Genomic DNA, 21,887 nt, shown 5'->3' with positions numbered 1-21,887 from the left:
CAGTGAAAGTGAGTGAGGGTGGGGGAGAGTGAGCGATGGAGGGAGCGGAGGTGCGGGACCTCAGAGAAGGAGCAGGGCAGGGGCAGGCCTTGGGGAGGGGGTTGGGCGGGGCGGGGCAGGGCAAGGCAATGGTATTTCAGTTTGTGCAGTTAGACAGTTGACAACTGTAGCAGAAGGCCTCTCAAGCCAGGGTAGGGCTGGCATTAAGGTTCTCTGCATGAGCCTTTTCTTAGTCCCCAACACAGAGGGGATATCAGAGCACATTGCACTACAAATGGAGAACAGGCACGGAAAGATGAAGCAATAGCACAAGGTCTCAGAGGAAGTCTATGGTAGAGTTGACCAGAAAATTCTGATCTCCCATTCCTCAACCAAAAGACCTCCTCTGTAGCTGTTTCATGCCATAGATAAAAACAGTGACTCTGCTATATTCAAACTTATCTCAACTGAAACATTAAACTAAGTAGGGAAGCTATATTAAAGCAATAGAGTAGGACAACTGTACTGCACCTATCAATGTTTTGAAATGCTTTGTACATGTTAAAATAACCTTTACTAAAGATCCAGATGACTTTCTTGAAACATTGTCAAGTGTAATAAATAAAAGGTGACTTAAAGAAAAATTATGCAGACTATAATCAAAATATCAGATTTTAAGTACCTATACTCCCTGGAACCATAGTTTTGAATTCCAGTAGCCTCAATCCCTCTGAAGTAGATATATCGACTTCCAATGCTGTTTGGATGATGAGGGAAATCTTTCATGTGAGACTTTAATAATCATTTTGTAAAAGGAGGATGGTTGCCATGGTATCCTAACCCTGAGTCCCAATCCTTTTGTTGAGTGTGCTGGGCACCAGATGTCAACTTGGCTACTGTTCTTTTACCCCAGGCAGAACTGCCTCATTCTACCAGAATGCGCATGAAATGAACTCTTGCAGTCCTTAGGTAAAATTCCCACTGATAGCAACAGATTTTTCCTAAGTAGGGACTGCAAGATTTGGCCCATGTTTGGTAAAGCAGTTTGGGCTACTTTAGTGCCATATGTAAATAATAAATATAAAATGTATTGTTTTTATCTCATGAATAGGTTTGATGCCAAGTGAATGTATTTCTGTATCTTGTTCTAATGACAAACTCAATTTTTCCTTTTTGCCCCCCAGTCTGATACAAACGCAAGTTACCTACGAGCTGCTCGAGCTGGCAACCTAGAAAAGGCTCTTGACTACTTAAAAACTGGAGTGGATATCAACATTTGCAATCAGGTGGTAGAATATTTTAATTAAATTTTCCTTCATTCTGTAAACTCTACTCTTGCTTTGTCTAGGTATATATTATCACTTCTTATCAGTAATAACTTTCAGTTAATGTTTTGATAACTGAATCTTATTGCATATTTGCATTTCCTATACAACAAAATCCTTTAAGAAACTATATTTCACTTTCACTGGGATAACATTAAGGTGTTCAATTTTATTATGCATTCTATTTGTATTACACTAGTGTTTGTGCTAATGTGTCATATTTAATGCCGTTAAGCCTCTGTAGTCCAGCTGAACACTTATTGCTTCCTATAACCAAGTAGTTAAAATGCTCATTTGAAAATAGCTTCTTCAGGAGATAATCAGAATGGAATGTAATCCTTTGGTCTCATGATAGATTGTTTGCTGCACTAAACAACCTGTATCAGTCTTTCCCTTTCCATTTTTTATCAGAATGGGTTGAACGCACTCCATCTTGCTTCCAAAGAAGGTCATGTAGAAGTTGTTTCAGAACTGATAAAGCGAGGTGCCAATGTGGATGCAGCAACAAAGGTCAGTAGTTCCTATCTAGCTGTTCTACTGTTTGCCCAGATTCCATGTAAGCAAAGTGTCAACCAATTGATTGCAGGCGTTATTATAGCAGTTTAAGTAATTAAATATTTTCTCCGATGATGTGACTCTCAAGAATTTTTCAACACACATCTCGTAGGTTATAATAAACATCACAGGTTACTAGTGAGGATGTTAGGTCACAAAAATTATAGAAAACTGTCTTTCTTTGTTTTGTAGAGATATATTAAAATATATTTAACAATAGAAATATTGTATGAAGCGTGTATTAGTAGGTGAAAATATATTTCAGAATGGGCCGTGGAGTCGACATGCTTAATCATGTTTTCAGCTGTAAATTTCTACTAGTTTTACTTTTAAACAGATTTCACATTTCATCCCTCTCTAATTTCAGAAAGGAAACACAGCATTGCACATAGCATCTCTGGCTGGACAGACAGCAGTTGTTAAAGTGTTGGTTACAAATAAGGCCAATGTCAATGCACAGTCTCAGGTAAAGTTACTGAACTTTACTAAGAATGTTACTGAACCAAAAAAAAAAAAAGGTCATTATGTCAGTGTCTTTCTCCTTTTTTAAACTGTAACATTATTAGGGTGTGTAAGACAGCTTTGTTGGCATTAATGATGGCTCTGGAGAAGTGGGAGATTGATAGAGCAAGTAAAATTAGGAGTGAGCAAAATCATTCAGGTAAAAGAAGAGCTGTTCTTCCTTTAATCAGCTTCCCCATCCCGAGCTATTGTCTTTTATGGCAAGCAAATGCCTGGATGAACATACCATCTCCTTGGCCCAAGGCTATTCTTGCTGGTGGCTAGCCCAACACACAGAAGATAAGGAAGATGATTTAATGTGCTTTCCAATCTCTGTCTTTCGAGGAAAGCTGTTTGGGGATTTGAAGGGTGTCTCCTGAATTCTTTGATGGCTTTATTTAGCCTTTTCAATTTTATGTTAAATGTTGGGAAAACCCTATTTTGAAATTAAATTACAGTAATTTTCTATTGCAAGCTGTATGTATTCTGTGCAGATGATCAATGAGAATGAGAAAATCTTGATTGTGAAATCCAGTGTTGTTTATAACTGTGCTGAAAAGTGTCATGTAATATGGAGCACAGCAAAGCACTTCACCCTTCATCTTAAGATCTGCCCTCCAGTAGTGTCCTACTAACTGCACTGTTACCTGGCCGGAATAGATAATGAAAAACCAGAGTTGGTAGAGAACTCCTGGTTCAAAGGAAATATATCCTATTTCAAAGTAATCCACTGTTACAGCCTGAAAGGGTTACCTTGCTTTTTCTTTATAACTTTTATCAGGAAGTACTATTGGAATATGCAGAAATAAAACACTTTTTTGAATTAATATGAAGGTCAGCTATAGAAAACTGAAAAAAAAGAAAGATTGTGTTTGTTAAAGGGATATGTTAAATATCATATATTTTTAAGAGTCACATTTCTTTCCCTGTGTTTTTTAGCATATTAAGTATGAAAGAATTAAAAAAATCTGATTTACTTCTCTCCATTGGTGCTGCTTGTTTACCACATGCATTTCACTCAGCTTGGACAAACAAAAAAAATAAAAAGTTTCAAATTCTGGTTCTTGTCCATTAGTCAAATTCTGCAGTGTTTGGTTTCCAAACAATGCAGGAGAGTGTTCAAATCCAAACAGAACAAAAAATTGTTGAGAGAATTTTTCTTAAAAAAAAAATCTAATGGTTTTTCTGTTGAAGGTAGAATGTTGCGCTGTAAAAATACCCTTTTGTGGGTTCGGTCCTGGGAACAATTTGACGAGGCAAGCACCTATCAGAACCTCAAAGGGCTCTACCCTGATGGGCAAAAGAAGGGTGCTTTCTGGAATTTTCTTACTTCAGTTGAATTAGGTTAGCATGACTGAAAAGCCCTCTTAACTCTCATTAATAGGAAAGCTTTAGATCATTTGAACTGGTCGTGCTGTAGCCTAGACCCCCCCTTAGATCTTGTCAAGACTAGGATTTAAAGGTGTTGTTAGCTAACACATGCTAACAAACACATTTAAAAAGTGATTGTGTAGGCACTGCACTTAACATGTGCTAAACAGGCCAACATGTGCTAACATGTCTTAAAGGCCTTGTTTTCACTAGCAGAAAAATGGTATTTATCACGTGTTAGCTCACACTACTGTTTACCCTGAACTTCTAACACACGTTAAAATTATGACTGCCTTGTCCAAATACACTAGGATTTTACCACATGCTAGTTACCGTGTATTAGCTAACACACGGTAAAAACCAAAACAAAGCAAAACTCTTTTTTTTGTAGTTTGGATATACCCAAGAACCTTTGTTGGCATAAAATGCACACTGATGGGGTGGTGCAGAATTCATCCTACTTTCTCTCGCTCAACAGCCCATTCAGTTCCCTCAGCTGAATTGGAAGAACATCCCCTCTAGTTTTCTGGAGATGCTCTGCCTCTGCGATTTCATCCCCTAGCACCTCAGCTGCCCTCTGTGGTAACCAGGCACTGGGGATGGAGACTACTGAAGTCTGCCCTGGGAAGGAGGTTTGAATCAATGGATGTGTAGTTCCTACACAAATACCCAAGAGTGGGGATGACCTGTGGGGATTCAGCTCCTGTGTTTGCTGAGCCCCAATGGTCCTTAGCGCTCTATGCCACAAACCTGCCTCTAGCCAAGGTTTAATCCTGGATTTGAGCACCAGTTGTAACACATTCCTTTATATGGTCTAGAACTTGATTTTAACATTCTGCTGAATTTAGCAGCCTTCGGGCGTGAACGTTCAAAGATTTATTTTTCCTGATGCTGACCCTGCTTTTTGTGAGCTTGGCTCTTCCTCTTTCCCTGAAGGCAACAGCTGTCCCCTGCTGACAGAGCCAGCTTTGGGCACACAGGAAAGTAAGGCCTCTGTAAATCAAATCTTCATATTCTTTAAAAAAAAAAAAGAACATTTACCTTTGTCTGTCCTTTGCATTTGTTCACAAGGGGTATTTATTACCCATGGAAGAGTAGAAATTAACTTTAGGCTGTGGCCCTAGTGGCTGCTTCAGTATTTTAAAGATTTTTTTTAAAAAAAAGATTATGGATTCTCTGTGGCACAATCTGAGAATTGTGATAAATTGAGGATATCCAGGAGAGTTCTCTTCCACCTTCCAGTGCTGATAGTACTTGGCTCTGCCCAATTTCACCCTTTCATTATTTAACTAAAAAGGAGAACAGGCTTCTGCTTGCACTTGAAATTCAGATTTAAAACATTCTAGCCCAACAGTTTTTGAGTTTCTTAAGGTGGAACTAAATCAATAAATAGCTGTAATAATAATAATATCTGTATTGTTTGAAAGGAATGGAGAAAAACTGGCACACGCTCTCTGTGTACTTTGAATTAGACTACCAAATAATAAGTGATAACTTGATATCACTTGCCCTGGTGAATTTTTTCTGGACCTTTTTGTCTCTTTTCATTAAGCAGAATTAATTGTGTGCTAACTAATTTCTCAGGCTCTTACTCAGGAAAGTAGTGAAGCACCTGTTTAACTTTAACTATTGACTCCAGTAGGTTATAAACACCTACTTAAGTGCTGTCCTCAATAGTGATATTTTCCTGAATTGGATCAAAATATCAAAATATCCAAACATTAACTGACTATGCAGACTACACTGGCCACGTAAATTTGTGCTTGACCTCAACTTTGTTCTGCTAAACATCTCATAGATAGAAATACTTCTCTTGGGCAAGAAGAACCACCTCAAATTCAGCTCCATCACTTTTATATCTGTCCTTATCTCCAACTTCCTGTTCGTCTCCATTGTCCATATGCTTTGCATTCTGGACAGTGAAGTTTCCTTGTCCCACCACATATTCTTTGTCTGAACATGCACCATAGGCCACTATCTTATTTCCACATTGGTCAAAATCTTCATCCATGCCTGCTCTTTTGTTACCATGACTATTATAATTCGCTTCTACATGGCTTCCCTTAACCCTCCAGAGTCCAGAAATTTGCTGCCCACTTGCTTACACAAATAAATGTCGACGTTTTTCCCAATTCCACTGAGTGTCTTCATTGTCTTCCTGTATTTGTGAGATCCAGCTTAAAAATTCCTGAACTTGTTTTTGTTTTAGTCTTCTTGAGAGACTTGTCCCTCTTTGCTCCCTTCCCTGCTCCTTCCTCTCTTCCTGCTCTTTGTGCCTTCATACAGTCTTGCCAGTCCTGATGTTCTCCCGCTAGAGTTCTTGACAGGTGGGAGAGCCTTCCGGTACCTCCCTACTTCATTGCATCACTACTGTTTAAAAATGCCAGCTGAAACCTATCTTTTCTGTTTTGTTTGCATCTCTTAATTTTCCTCTTCCTTGGCTGTTATAATTTATTTTCGCTTTATAACTGTTATTAGTTAACTCTCTATTTGGGGATACAGACTATGAAAGGCAGCATGATACAAAAGAAGGGTCTACTTCTACTCCCACTGAAATTAATTGCAAACATCCCACTGAATTCAGTGGAAACAATATCAGGCCCTAACGCTGTGTTTATTATATAGCTTCCTCGTGTTCCCCAGCCCCAAATTAACTCCAAATCTGTTTGTTTCAGACACTAGCTCTGTTCACAGAAATGAATAATAAACACTTGTTAGCACTAGTATCTTGCTATCCAGAATGTTCTTTGGAACCTGACTGCCATTCAGCTTCACATAACATTCAAGTTCTAAAGTTCTAAGTACGTGTGCACATCTGCTCCCTCTCTCCCTTTCCTGTGGGTTTTCTCCACATTTTCCCCACCCCTACCACCATCATGTGGCCTGACTTCTAACTGCCTCCCCAGCGACCGACCCTCAAGCTTCCAGCTCCTTTCTGCCCTGTGACTCCTCTGAGGACTTTAGAGCTTCCAATGCCATGACTCCTTCAGCACTCCTAAAACAGCTTTGATGTCCTAGGAGGAGAAATATCTTCTCCAGTAATGGTAAAATATATGGTCTCTTTGGGACCAGTATCATTCCCTCCAAATTTCTCTCATACTTTGTGTCCTCCCCTTCTACAAGTTCTCCAGAGTACATTAAACACAGTATTTGAATAGAACTACCAAGCTCCAGCTCAGATACACAACCTGCACATGTTGCCATTGACAGAGTTGAGAACCCACTTATTGCTACCACTACTTCTGGTAGGTGGGAGTGTAGCGTGGGATGGAGCTTGAAGCCTCAGGGAACTTCACAGAAAGAGTAAGGACTAAAGAGATCATGGAAGAGAGGGAAGTTTGGGGACAGCCATATCCTAAGCACAGATCTTCGTTCCCAGCCTGAACAAACATCCAGGACATGAGGACCTGTGTGCACCCCTGTTAAACACTAGACCAGAGGTAGGCAAACTTTTTGGGCTGTGGGCCACATCGGGTTTCCAAAATTGTATGGAGGGCCAGTTAGGGGAGACTGTGCCTCCCCAAACAGCCAGGCATGGCCCGGCCCCTGACCCCTATCCAACCCGCCCTGCTTCTCACCCCCAGATGACCCCCCTGGGACTTTTACCACATCCAACCGCCCCGTTCCCTGTCCCCTGATGGTCCCCCAGGGACTCCTGCCCCATCCACCACCCCCTTCTCCCTGTCCCCCGGACTCCCCACCCCTGACTGCCCCCCCACTGCCCCATCCAACTCCTCCTCTCATTCCAGATTGCCCCCCCCGGGACCCCTGCCCCATCCAACCACCCCTTCTCCCTGTCCCCTGACCTCTCCTGGAATCCCTGCCCCGACTGCCCCCCGCCGCCCCATCTACCCCCCTCTCTCCTTCCTGACTGCCCCCCCAGGACCCCTGCCCCCATTCAACCCCCCTGTTCCCCGCCCTCTGACCGCCCCGACACCTATCCACACCCCCGGCCCCTGACCACCCCCTCAAACTCCCCTGCCTTCTATCCAACCCCCCCTGCTCCCTGCCCCCTTACTGCGCTGCCTGGAGCACCGGTGGCTGGCGGCGCTATAGCTGCGCCGCCACACAGCACAGAGCACAGGTCAGGCCGGGCTCTGCAGCTGCGCTGCGCCAGGAGCTCGCAGCCCCCCAGCCCAGAGCATTGCGCCGGCGGCACAGTGAGCTGAGGCTGTGGGGAAGGGGGAATAGCGGGAGAGGGGGCTAGCCTCCCAGGCCAGGAGCTCCGGGGCCAGGCAGGAGGGTACCATGGGCCGGATGTGGCCCGCGGGCCGTAGTTTGCCCACCTCTGCACTAGACAGAGGCTGAGTCAGTATGCTGTTTAAATGCAAATAAAGTTTTTTGTTTTCTTTTAGGCTACATGATGGGAATTTTGAAAGGCCTACTCAAAGTCTCCTTTTTTATTTTCTTTGCACTATTCTTAATATTGTTTGTGCTTAGTGGTTGTGGTCCTCTCAAAACTTTACTGTACCTAAGCGGACATCAACATTTTTGGCCATCAGAGTTGCTTAAAGTAACTGTAACTCAGCTATAATTTGCCCAAAGAAGAAAGGGAAGGATGATTCTTCAGATCCAATAGTCAGATGAAGAGCTACAGTGAAATGACACAGATGTGAACCAGTAGCCTAATAACTTTTATTTATGTAATGTATTTCTGTAATGTCAGTCACTTCTCTCCACCACTTTTGGGATAGTATAGTTTGTGTTGGCTTTCATTCCCAGTCCCAGACTGAAGTGGTGCAATTGTTCATTTAAAGCATCTTGTGAGATGATCCTCTTCGCTCTGAGGGCCCAAATCCGGGAACCTGTTTGAGTCAGCACTTTTACCAGTAAAGTGCACGATCCTTCCAGATCATTTCGTATTAAAATGAAAACAGTTACAGTAATACATCGTGAGCTGTATCATGCCACTTACAAGTCTGGGTAACCTGAGAGGAAATGGGAAACACACAATCCACCTGAGGTCATTTCAAAGGACAGTGGTCTCAGTGTGAAATATATAAACACATAATAATAGGTCAGAGGAAGGAAGGAAAGATTGTTGATCTTAATTATGTTGTTGTTTTTATTTATGCAATAGGAATTCATTTTGCAACCCTTTGATAGTTGCTTAAAATGCAGGATGTGACATTTTTGAGTAACCAGTAGGTAATTTAAAGAGATTAAATCTTTCCTGTTTTGCTGTATAATCAAGGCCATCTCAGCCTAAGCCACTTCAAAATGCAAATCAGCAGGCTTGTTAAGTTGCGTTACAGGTGGCTTGAGCACAGCACAGCTATTTTTTAAACCCATTAGGCCATTTTATTTTTATGAGTAGAATTACTGATGCTATGGATTTTGGAAATCCACGTAATGTTAGAGACTTGGAGAAAAATCATACAAGGGTTTAATGTTAATCTCCAAAGCAAAGTACTATGGAATGTACAAAAGTACCAAATGGAATGACCCTCCCACCCCACCCCCAGGCCCCTGAAATATTGTGTTCCTCATTATTGGAGCACTAACAGAAGTGTTGATTGTAAAAGGAGACTCACTCGCCTAAGAATTGTTGGTTAGAAACTCACTCATCCGATGAAGTGAGCTGTAGCTCACGAAAACTTATGCTCAAATAAATTTGTTAGTCTCTAAGGTGCCACAAGTACTCCTTTTCTTTTTACTCATCTTAGTAGTATTGTTGAATTAGTTTGAAATGTGCAGACTGGGTATTCTATTGATTGAAGTCACTCACTCAATTGTAATCTGAGGAACAGCTTTAACTTGTTTGGAAATGCTGAAGAAATCCCTATTTAAGATCACTAAGTCTTGCTGACCCTGAGATCTCATGGTACCTATAAAGAGATAACTGGTTGAGCACAGGGACAGTCCCCCTTCTTTCAGTTGTTTGAAGAGAGAAATCATAGGAAAATCTGAAGTCTTTAGGAGAAAAGGGATGGACACACATACAGACAATTTAAAAAAATGGGAAGATGATCAAAAATTGCCCTAATTTTCCAAAGGGTCATTGCCCCCAGGATCCCCTTGAGATGTGTATCATATTTTCCTGCCCACTTTGGCCTTCTATCCAGAATGGTTTTGCCTGGATACTTTGATTTTAATCTTCTATATTCACATTTGAAAGAAAGGGAAAACATTCCCAGCTGGCTGTAAGGAGTTCACTTAGACAAACCTATCCGGTCAAGAGCTTACATCATGCCCCCTGTCCACAGTATTGTAGCATCTGAAACCTTCTCCTGTTCCCACTGAAGTCAATGAAGGTTTTGCCATTAACTTCTATATGGGCAGAAGCAGTGCTATTCTTACCCATCGACCTGAGCGCAGCAGATCTTTGGTATTCAAGGCATATTTGTGGAAGGCGTGGATTATGAATGGTATGTAATAAACTCTATTGTTTTAGCACACTATAGACAATATTTATACAATATGTTTTTCTATTTCAGAATGGTTTCACGCCATTGTATATGGCAGCCCAAGAAAATCACCTGGAAGTTGTTAAGTTTCTTCTTGACAATGGTGCAAGTCAGAGCCTTGCTACTGAGGTAAAATATCAAGTTTTGCTTCATATAAATAAAGTTTAATGTACTTCAAAGGATTTTCTCACCAGCTTTTACAAATGGAGTTTTGCATCAGTCCTTCACAGAGAGAATTACAAACTAATAAATTGCTCCCTCTAGGAATCTTATTAATGAATTTTGAGCTATTGACTTTTCATTGTTTTTAATAATTTATAGTAGTTAAGGCCCAGATTTTTAAATGTATTTAAGTGTTGCAATGCTGGGTGCAGCAACACCTAACTATCTTTAAAAATCTGTGCCTTAGTCTTTAACAATAAATATAAATAATCACACTATAATAATGACATTGAATAAAGCATTTTTAATAGATTGATCATTGTAATCATAGGTAGTGGACAAATTATTAGAGCAGAGGGTTGGGGATCAGGCAACAAGAGTTCTCTATCTGACTTGCTTAACCATGAGCAAATTCCTAACCTTTCGGTGTCCTTTTTTCTGTCACTAAAAGGGAGATAATACTAACCTCATTATGAGTACCTGAAAGTGTAAAATATTCATAGTCATAGCAGCACCAGAAATATTCATATACTTTAAATACAATTCACTTATATCTCCTTTACAAACAATTTTTTTCAAATGTCTCAAATTTAGCTATGAGTGCCAATTTGAATGTTTGTTCTTTCTATAATTTCATAATACACTCTGCTGCTGTTAAATTTTAATTTTATCAGGGAAATTGTTTTAAAAAAACCATCTAGGTTTTAGAAGACTGTAAAAAACAGTTAAGTGGCTTCCATGTAAAACTAGTTTATTGTACCAGCATGTATTAAAATGTGTACTAATGTCTATGCTGTATTTAAGTAAAACTTTTCACTTTTTTTCTTCTGAAGTCAATACTACAGAAAACAAAATTAATTTCTAATGGATTGAAATTGTTTCAAAACTTAATAGCAATTAGTTTATAATTAAGGTTCCATTTTAGCAAACTTCCTTTTTACAGTAATTTGTATAAGATTACTAAAACCCCCAAACATTGAAGTTAAAGCTTTTACATACTATAAATAGAGCTGATCAAAAGTTGGAATTTTTATTTTGTGGGAAGTGTGAAAGTTCTGAGATTCCCCCAGGGTTTCCAGGGTCTGGTTTTGTGGATGGATCCTGTGTGCCAAGTCGCAATGCCACTCACTGAAATTTGGCTTGGCCACCCCCCCCACTCCCCCCTTGATGGAGGGTTGGCCGTACCAAGCCTGAGGTGTGTGGCACTGCATCCTGGCACTTCCACCCACCCCCACCCCTTTCTACCATAACCAGCAAACCATCAGAAGGCTTGTAGCGCCCTGCCCTCCCTCCCCCCCGCAAAGTCTGGTGCCCCAACAGTGTATAACCACTGTTATCTGGGGTATTTGGGGTGGGGGAGGCAGGGAGGTTTGCACACTGAAGCTTGCCTACGGCAGCAAATTGTCTTGAGAGGCGTCTGCCTAGAAACTTGCGCTGCCCAGCAGCTCAGGAAGCAAGCTGGCAGGACTGCAGGTAGAGTTTCATCAGATGTTCAACGAAACTGATGTGTTTCCACAAAATGCTAAATCAGCATTTTGAAAATATGTCTATAAAATTATACATACATATTCCTTTCTAGCTGTTATGTATCTGCTTGCTTTCTTGACCTTACCATATGAGTGTAGTTTCAAATAGATTTGGGGGAAATTTTATTATATAGTACCATCTAATTTCACCCCAGGAGAAGTTAATGGAATTACACAAGTGATTAATGTAGCCCTAGCACTTGTGTATGTATATCTTTGCTTTTATTAAGGTTTTAATATGTCTATTTTCTTTTATCACTTATATTGTTATATTCTTTGGTACCAAATTATCACCACATAACAAATGTTAATCAAAAATAAAACCTTTAAACTGTTTTGTTTTTATCTTAAAATAACTGACGAAGAGACAACTGTTTTCTTTAACTTTTGTTGTTGTTGTTAAAGTGTAGCTCCTACTTCCAGAACAGATGACATATAGATAGTTACTTGCAATTGCAGTTTGTGGGTCACATCTTCAGATGGCACATGGTGGAAATGCATTTATGTCTGTGGTAATATTCTCAATCATAGTTTACTTGTCAGTATTACAGTAATCACTTTTTCTTCTTCAAGTGCTGGTCCCTGTGTGTATTCCACTGAGGTACGCATGTACTCCATGTGTCCAGAGCCAGAGAATTTTGAAAGCAGTGTCTGTTGGTCCTCAATGCGCCTTGGCTCTCCTTGTGCCTCCAGTCGAGGAGATAAAGGGTGGGGCGGACTGACTCCCTCTTCAGTTCCTTCTCACTGCTGCATGGGCTGGGCTGGAAACTTCAGTGTCCGAAGGTTCAGCTTGTTTATCTGTGGCAAATATATTTAGATATCTGTAAATAGTTTTTATAGTCTAGATAATTAAAGTTTTTATCTGTTAGTTTTACTGTTACACAGTTAGTTTCCCCAACCTGGAGAGAACCCCCACCCACTGTACCCAATTTGGGTAATGAACTATGCCCAGGATTCCAAGCTTCAAAATTTGTGCTTCCTGCTTGCAATCTTTCTCAATCAGTGACAACCACCAACGCTGTTTGTACTGCCTCAAGAAAGCCCACATTGCAGCAAGGTGCAGCATCTGCTGTTTGTTCCCCAGTTGTACCAGGGAAAGGTGGGAACTTTGCCTTAGGAAGTACCTGATGGAAAAGGCCATGAGGCCTAAATCAGACCCAGGCAGGGGGACCTGCCTCTGCCCTGTACACCAGTCTGACTCAGCAAGGAGTGTGCATCCTGCCACAAGGTCTGAATCAGGAGTGAAGCAGTCTACCCCCCACAGATTCCTTGGTGGGGTCTTGTTGGGAGAGCAGGGAGCATTCTCATAAGCCTGAAGCTGTCTTCCTCCAAATGCACTTCGAAGAAGTCTTTTCTAGCCATTCCTAAACCAGGCACTAGCTCAGCCCAAGAGAACTTAATACATTTTAAGTCTCAGAGGCATGATAAGAAAGCTCACAAGTCTAGTGCTCAACTGCCTCTGGTTTGTGATCTGGGGGTATTGGTGGTTCCAGTACCTCCCAAGCACAAACCCTGGCACCAGCTGGCACCAATGACAACCTGTCCACAAAAGCATCAGTTACCCACAGTTCCATCTTTGTCTTCAATGGCTGTGACTCAGACTCTCTCTACAGCGGCTCTGGTGGTTCGGGCACACAAGACCCCTCTCACTCCAGGAAGAGCCAGGACCTATGCTCCTCCTGAGGACATCTTCATTCTCCCAGACCCAGAGTCTCCCATTCCTTCAGGTCCCTTCCTTTTGAGAGAGGTTCTGACTCCATTAGGGGAGCTGGCTTTTGGAAGGAATTTGTTTTCCATTCCATCTTTGGGCTATGATTTCCCTCGAGTGCCTTTGTCGGTACTGCCGTTGGGATCGGAATCAGTTTTCTCCTCATCAGGAGATTCTGAACTGCCCAATGAACCATTATGCCCTCCTTCCTGGTCAGAAGACCTGAGGCAACTTGGGACCAACCTTCACCTCATCCACCCTGGAACTGTTAGCACGCCATACCTTGGGACCACTGCAACCCCTGTTCAGTCCATCCTATTATCCGTACTATTGTCCATGCTGGGGCCCATGGGACCAGTACTATCCCATAGAGTCAGTCTGGTCTGCTAGGGAGTCTCCCCTTTTGTCCCCTTTGAGGTGACCACTGGCACTGTTCCCAGATCCTACTGAGAAGGAGGAGGACAAGAAGTATACGTCGGACCTGGCGGTTTGACCAGATCCAATGGGATTGCTGTCTTCATTGCCAGATGAGGCAGTAACTCCAAGGTCTCCATCCCACCTTGATGATTACAAGGAATTCCAGGATCTCCTTCGCAGAATTGCAGGGGAGCTTCAGATTCTTCTTGATGAGATTTACAATCCTAAACACAAGCTCCTGAACATCCTTCAGTACTCCAACTCCAGTAGAATTGAGCTCCAGTTAACAAAGCCATCCTGGAGCCCACTGGGATAGTCTGGCATACCCCAGCTACCTGTGCTCCTACCCCTAAAAAGACAGAGAAATGGCACTATGTCCCAACCAAGAGGGCAGAATGGTGGTCTAAGCTGCCACAAAGAGATCTAGGCAGCAACACCCCAATCTACCCTGGTTAAAAAAGATGGCAAGCATCTCAACTTGTTGGGAAGGAACATCTTTTCTTTCGCCGTCTTCCAGTTCAGGATAGCCAATTACCAAGCACTACTGGCTAAGTACAAGTCCCTGAGCTATTCTAAATTTGTGGACTTTATTGACCATCTCTCCCACAGCAGGACAGAGCTAGTTTCCAGGCTCTCATAGAGGAAGGCAAAATTGTTGCCAGGACCACTCTCCAATCAGCAGTAGATGCGGCTGATGCATCTTCCAGGACAATGACTACTGCAGTTGTGATTTGCTGGGAGTTGTGGCTGCAGCAGGTTCCTCATGCCAATCCCAGACCTCAGCTGAACATTATTTTTGATGGGAGCTTGAAAGCAGCGAACCACTGAATGCAACAGCTCATTACTCCCATGCACCTTTTGCATCTAGCATTCTTTATCAACATCTGGAGTGCAATAACAACAGACAAATGAGTGCTCAGTGTCATCCATTCTGGCTATAGAGTTTGCATCCCTATCCCCTCCAAAACCCCTTTCCCCACCTCCTCTACACAGCCACTCTCATGAGAACATTGTCAAACAAGAAATGCAGTCTCTCTTACATTGGGGAGCAATACTGCAGGTTCCTGTTCAGTATCAAGAGAAGGGTTTTACTCAACAAATTTCCTAATCTCCAAAAAGAAAGGTGGTTGGAGAGCCATTCTGAACCTCTGCTATCTCAAAACCGTTTTTGCAAATTCAAGTTTTGTATGGTCACATTGGCATCTATAATTCCATCCCTGGAAAAAGATGTGGTTTACAGTTCTCAACATGAAGGATGTCTACTTTCATGTGGAAATTTATCTCACTGATGCTTTCCAAGATTCATTGTTGGCTCCGACCTCTTTCAGGACAGGGTACTCCCTTTTGGTGTTGCTGTTGCCCCCAGGGTCTTTACCAAGATGTTCTCTGTCATAGCAGCCTATGTCAAGAGGCCATGGTTTCATCATCTTCCCCTGCCTCAAGGATTATCTTCCTGTCATCAGGTTGCACCAAGGTGCTCAGGCGTCAACTTGGATAATGCTACAACTCATGTTCTCTGGGGGTCAGTGTAAACATCAAAAAATCCATTCTCACCCCTACACAGACTTTGCACTTCATTGGGGCAGCCTTAAATTCCATCATGACAAGGGCTTACTTTTTGAGAGAGAGGTTTCAGGCTATGAACTTATCATAGACCAGATCATAACAAACCCCAGAGTGATTGTCAAGACCTCTCTCTCTCTCTCTCTCTCCCAGGCCATATGGCCTCATTCACTTACATCATGCTTTCTACAAGATTCCATCTTTGTTTCCTACAAGCATGGCTTCAAACTGTGTACTAACCAAACTGACAGTCCATTAGCACCATAGTGATTGTCCCACCAAAGTGGTATCATGGAGGAAGAATCCCTGTCAGGTTTGCATCGACTTTCCTTTCCTCGCCTCTGTTCAGACAGGATGATCATTACTGATGCATCCCTGTTGTGTTGGGGAGCTCACATGGACAACCATACAGTGCAAGGCACCTAAGTATCTTGACCACCCAGGATACACATTAATGTTCTAGAGTTAAGAGCAGTTTGAAGGACTTGGAAAATCTTTCTCCCATTCATTCAAGGTCACCATGACCTTGTAACATCAGACAACATTACAACCATCGTTTACATCAACAAACCGGGAGGAGTGAGATCCAACCCCGTGTGCAGAAGCAGTCAGTCTATGGAACTGGTGCATCGGCTATCAGATTACCCTGTTGGCAGTCTACCTCCCAGGAAACCAGAATATGCTAGAGGACTCGCTCAGCAGATGCTTTACAGTTGATCATGAGTGGGAGCTTCATGACTCTGTGGTAAAAAAAATATGTTTGCTTTTTGAGGGACACCCATCAAGCAGCTGTTCACCTCCCAAACAAATGGGAAGTGCAACATACGCTGTTCCAGAGAAGCCCTGGGTCACCACCACAGTGCAATACTCTATTCCTTCTCTGGTCAGATCATCTGAACTATGCCTTCCCTCCACTATCATGCCTGTCTCGAGTTTTGTGCAAGATATCACAAGACAGGGCATGAGCTACTTCCATTGCCCCCAACTGGCCCAGACAGTTTTGGTTCCCAAGCCTACTACACATGTTGTCTTGGGCACTTATTCCTGTGTTTCTCAATCTCCTGACTCAGGTGAGTGACAAGATCAAGCATCCCAACCCATGACTGTTTAATCTCAGAGCCTGTTTTTTGGATGGGCATTGTCCTTAGAGCAATCATGTTGTGAAGCTGTACAAAACAACCTTTCTAATAGTAGGAAGGATTCCACAAGGAAATGTTACCTAGCCAAGTGGAAGCATTTCTCTATCTGGGTGCATCAAAGACCTTCACTGGCAGTTAATCAGTGCTTATCATCTGCCTTCGCAGGACTACGTGATCTTCACGCACACTCTGACTAGCAGATTGTGCAAAGACCTAATTGCAACCTTTCCACCTATTAAAGAAAATCCTACCTCTCAATGGGACTTGAACCTTGTTCTCTCAGTACTCACTAAGCCTCTTTTTGAACCATTAGCTTCTTGCTCCATGTCTCTCCTATCCATGAAGGTCACATTCCTGGTAACTTATCACCTCAGCAAAGAGGGTTGGTGAGCCTGGGGCATTGATGGTGAATCTTCCTGATATTTCATAAGGACAAGGTTTCATTATGTTTAGATCCTAAATTCACCCCCAAAGCAGTCTCTGAATCAGTCTATCCACTTATCTATGTTCTTCATAAAACCTCATGCATCCTCAGAAGAAAGGAGGCTCATCCCTCGATGTTCAGTGGACCTTAGCCTTTTATCTGCAGAGAACGAAAACAATCAGGAAATCCCCTAGAATATTTGTCACAATTGCGGAAAGGGTCAGGCTATATTCTCTCAAAGAATCTTGAAATGGATCTCAGTCTGTATTTTGCTCTATCAGCTGTCTAGTCTTCCCCCTCCTTATGGGGTAAGAACTCATTCCACAGTAGTGCAAGCAACAACTCTACTTGATATTCGTAAGGGAGCTACAGGGAGGTCGGTCCACATGTTTGCTAGACACTGTGCCTTGGTACAGGATTCCTCTGCTGATGCATCTTTTGGAACAGCAGTCCTTAGTTAGGTTTCAGAGTAGCAGCCGTGTTAGTCTGTATTCGCAAAAAGAAAAGGAGTACTTGTGGCGTCTTAGAGACTAACCAATTTATTTGAGCATAAGCATCCAATGAAGTGAGCTGTAGCTCACAAAAGCTTATGCTCAAATAAATTGTTTGGTCTCTAAGGTGCCACAAGTATTCCAGTCCTTAGTTAGGCTCTGCCATCTATGACCTCACACTTTCCTGCTACTTGAGTACTGCTTGCCAGTCACTGACAGTGGAATACACATAGAGACCAGCACTTGAAGATGAGAAACATACTTATCTTATAGTAACTGGAGTTTCTTCCAGATGCTTTGTCCCAATCTGTACTCTATTACCCACCCTCGTCTTCCTCTGCTTCAGATCTTGTCTGACTTGCAGTGGAGAAGGAACTGGAGAGGCAGTTGGTGCATGTGCAGACCAACAGAGACCAAAATTCTCCAGCTCTGGGCACATGGAGTGCATGTGTACCCATAGTGGAATATTGATAGGGGCCACACATCTCAAAGAACCTCCAGTTACTATAAGATAAGTAATTTTCTTGTATACAGAACAGATGGGCCATTCCTTTGTAGATCTTCAGAAACGGAGGTTATAGGAAGCTGCTCAAATCACACACACCCCTCTTTCCCCTTGTGTGCAGAAAGGGGAAAATACATTCTTAGTGACCTTTTTTTAAAATTAGCATTTAGAAGCCACTAGAAATCGAAGGAACCATAAACTGCAGGGAAGGCCTGACCAGAGGAGTTTGTTGCTAGAGAACGTGCTTTTTTTTTTTTTTTTTTTTTTGCAGGTGAATCAACTGGCTACTCACATGGCTGACTATTGAAAACATTGGGTACTCCTCATTTTGAGAAATCAATGCTCTCATCAAAAGACATTTGACATCTTATTCCACATTGCCTCTGACCACATGGGGCTTCTCTATTTTTCAGGGGCACTGTACTTACAGGAAAAAGACACAGGAATACAAATAATACAGATACTGGGGTGAAAAATATAATGTAAAGACAAAGGTTGCTTTGCTGTACCTGAATTCCTCACTGTAGAGTCGGGGAGCCCAACTAAACATACCATCACTTGACTGAAAATATTTAGTATGTGACTTACACAGAAATGAATCTAAAGGGGTTCTCAAATAAATCTCTAGCTGCACTGTTTGCTTAGAAAATTGGCTATATGCATTAAACGTCACAATGTGCCATTCGGATACCTTGGGAGATCCCATGGATGTGTTCATACAGTAGCTCAAGTTCAAAATGGCAATATTTACTGTACAAGAAAGAAAAGTTATGAGCCATCACATCAAGGGTCTAGTTACCATGGTGATAGGCCAGAAATCTAGGTAGGTAGGTAGTTATATAAATAGATTGGTGTTGACATCACACACAGAAAAATGATGAGATTTCACCACGGCCAATCCCTCTCAACATTTTTTTCATCTTCACTTACCCCTTTTCCTTTTCTCATTCCTTTCCCTTCATTCCTCCCTTCAATCTGAACCATTTTCTCCTGCCTCAAAAAAAAAAAAAATTAACAGGGCTCTCTGATTTGTACTGGTTACATCCCTCCTTGCCAAGGGGTTTAGAAATGTGGACTGATATAACTTTCTGTACTCCCCAGCCACATTGCCCTCATGCCTCTGCAAGCCATTGCCATTCACACTTAGTACATCTCAAATGTTATGTTCTTGTGCGCTTGCTGCCCCATCTTCTGAGGATGAATCTTGTCTATATTTTCTAACCAATGTTCTCTTTGAGAAGGGCCAGAACTGAAGTAGCTAACTTTCCTGCCCATTCATATTACACATATCCTCGCTATTCACAGAGCATTACATTAGTGGGAGGGGCCATCTTTCTACCTTGACTAGCTGTCCAGATTTTAATGGGTGATCTCAAAACCTTATCTAGAACATATCCAAAACTCTTACGTTTTGAAATGAGCTGGAAATTTTTCAAGACTCCTGGTATTGCTCAAGTCAGAAATGCTCTAAATTGCCTTCCTTTTGACATTGTGGTCCTTGTACTTTCCAATCCAAAAAGTGATTGATGGAAAGGATTTTTTTTTTTAAATCTCCATCGCTAGCATAATTTCTTCAACCTCAGAAATGTTTAGTTTGTTAAATTTGTGTGCAGAAACAAAATAACTTGTTGGGTTTTTTTTAATTCATTGGGCTGTCCACAATCACAGATTCTGCTGATATGACAGTGAAATGCGATCCCAGAAATTGCCATGTTTATTCCAGTGTATTTTTTCAATAAAAAATTTTGTCATCAAAAAATTGGGTTTTGACAAATGAAATTTTTGGAAAAAAAATTCATTTTTGGTGGAATTATTTAATGTAAAACAATTAAATAAGAAATTTTAGTGTAAAAACAGTTTGGGGTATTTTCAATTATTTTGATTTCAGAATTGTGGGGAAATGCGTGTTTTCTCTCATTTTTTACTCTTCTCCCCTTTTTCTTTCGTAAAAGGGGGTGGGGCTTATGTGGCTTTTTGTGAAAAAAATAAGAGAAAGTAAGAATTTAACTTTTAGGCATTAGTCTTAGGAATGTTACTTTTGTTTCTAAAAAGTTAACACTTTTTCTCATTTAACACAAAATAACTAACTTTTTTTAAAGTGGGGAAAAAAAGCAGGAGAAAGTGTTTCCACTACCATCACCGTTTTTTCTCACTTTTTTACATACACACATTCTCTCCCCCTCCCCCCCCCCCGACTTACTCTCCCATACATTTTTAATAGAGGAATGGAGGGGGAATGAGAGAGAGAGAGATTTTTTCCATCAAAATGTAGCAAAGTTGAAATGCAAAATTTTCAAATTTTCATTAAAAAATTCAGACAAAAAAACTAAATCTTTTTTTGGGAAGTTTTCATGGAAGATTGACAGTTTTTGCCCCCTGAGTTTTGGGAGTGTCAGCATCAAGATGGTGCTCTCTCTACTGGCTAAAAGTGTTGTTTGTTTGGGAAAATATCGAAATCAGCCACGAGCTTCTAATATTCTCATCTTTCTGCATTTAGAGGTACCCACTGTAAAGTTTGTTAAGCCATTGTCTTAATTCTGTTTTTCACCTCTCAAATTCTTCCATTTACCCCATTTTCTTGGTCTACAATTTCTTCTAGTTTTAAAATAACTCCTGTACAGTTGATGAAAGGATGAAATGTCACTTAAGAATTAGTGTTTATGAATGGGCAGATGAACTTTGTAGCTGGAATGAAATAATTTACATAGTAGACGACTTTAAATTCTTAGCAAGTGTCAGTGGATTTTAAATTCCCCATATTTCAAAGATTAATGCAGTGTATAGAAATGAGTTTAATTTATTCAGAAAAAATATAATTATTTCAAACAGCTCTTTAGGGAAGGAAGATACATTGCTACAGGACATAATTAACATATATAATTCAACATAATTTCAGTTTTTATTCTTGATTATATTTCCGTGTTGGTTCTTTTAGCAACTTCTCTTGTTGTTCTTTCAAGCCTCATACACTTATTTGTCGTCTCCTTCTTTTATGTTTGTATACAGCCAGTCCTAAGTCACAGATTAATTGAAACTCTTAGGACCTGATTCACTAATACTTTGCTCTAGTTTTATGGCCTTGTAACTCTGTTACACTCAGTTTGAGTAGACTGGACTCCACATAACACCTTACACATTACCTCCGATTTTGAGTTTTATTCTTTTTGATATGTTACCAGTTTGCTTTTTGTTCTGGTAGTCTTTGAATATCTTTTGAGTGTCATTATTATTTGTTTACAGGATGGTTTCACACCTTTGGCAGTAGCCTTGCAACAAGGTCATGACCAGGTGGTTTCACTGTTGCTTGAAAATGATACAAAGGGAAAAGTCCGTCTTCCTGCTCTCCACATTGCTGCCCGCAAGGATGACACAAAGGCTGCTGCTCTGTTGCTGCAGAATGACCATAATGCAGATGTGGAGTCAAAGGTTAGTTGTAAAAAAAATAGGCTGAGACATGCCTAAAGCTTTGTACTAACTACATGGATTATAGCAGGCGAAGAGGTCCTTTAAGAAAGTGTTTGCTTCAAGGAATTACACTTGTGCCCCCTCTATTTCACATGATAAGTAATACAGTTTCATTTGTATTTTTTCTCCTCTGTTTAAAATCAGGGTTACTATCATGAGTAGAGAGCATGTAAATAGAAAACCAACCAAACAAGGAAAATACTATTCAAATGATTGGTTGTATTTGAAGTGATGGCTAGTATCAATAGAGTGCAGTAGAGAATGTAATTTAATAAAATAGTCATATGATTAAAATTGTGTGTAATCCTATCACTTTAAAACCTCTTATAGAAGTGTAATAATTAACATT

General features: G+C 41.2%; 1 protein-coding gene across 46 annotated transcripts in view; it reads left to right on the top strand.

The window, feature by feature from the left end:
* ANK3 (ankyrin 3) overlaps positions 1–21,887 on the top strand; it is a 540,509-nt gene that overhangs the window by 330,738 nt on the left and 187,884 nt on the right. For all 46 annotated transcript variants that reach the window (XM_043550311.1, XM_043550307.1, XM_043550308.1 and 43 more), the window contains 5 exons: positions 1,164–1,265; positions 1,716–1,814; positions 2,227–2,325; positions 10,169–10,267; positions 21,314–21,499. In XM_043550311.1, coding sequence (XP_043406246.1) covers positions 1,164–1,265; positions 1,716–1,814; positions 2,227–2,325; positions 10,169–10,267; positions 21,314–21,499 — 585 coding nt within the window. The remainder of the gene's footprint in view (positions 1–1,163; positions 1,266–1,715; positions 1,815–2,226; positions 2,326–10,168; positions 10,268–21,313; positions 21,500–21,887) is intronic.

The sequence above is a fragment of the Chelonia mydas genome, chromosome 7 (genome assembly GCF_015237465.2).
Source record: "Chelonia mydas isolate rCheMyd1 chromosome 7, rCheMyd1.pri.v2, whole genome shotgun sequence".
Lineage (NCBI taxonomy): Eukaryota > Metazoa > Chordata > Testudines > Cheloniidae > Chelonia > Chelonia mydas.
Note: the sequence above shows the minus strand (reverse complement) of the source record. Positions and strands in the feature narration are given on the sequence as shown.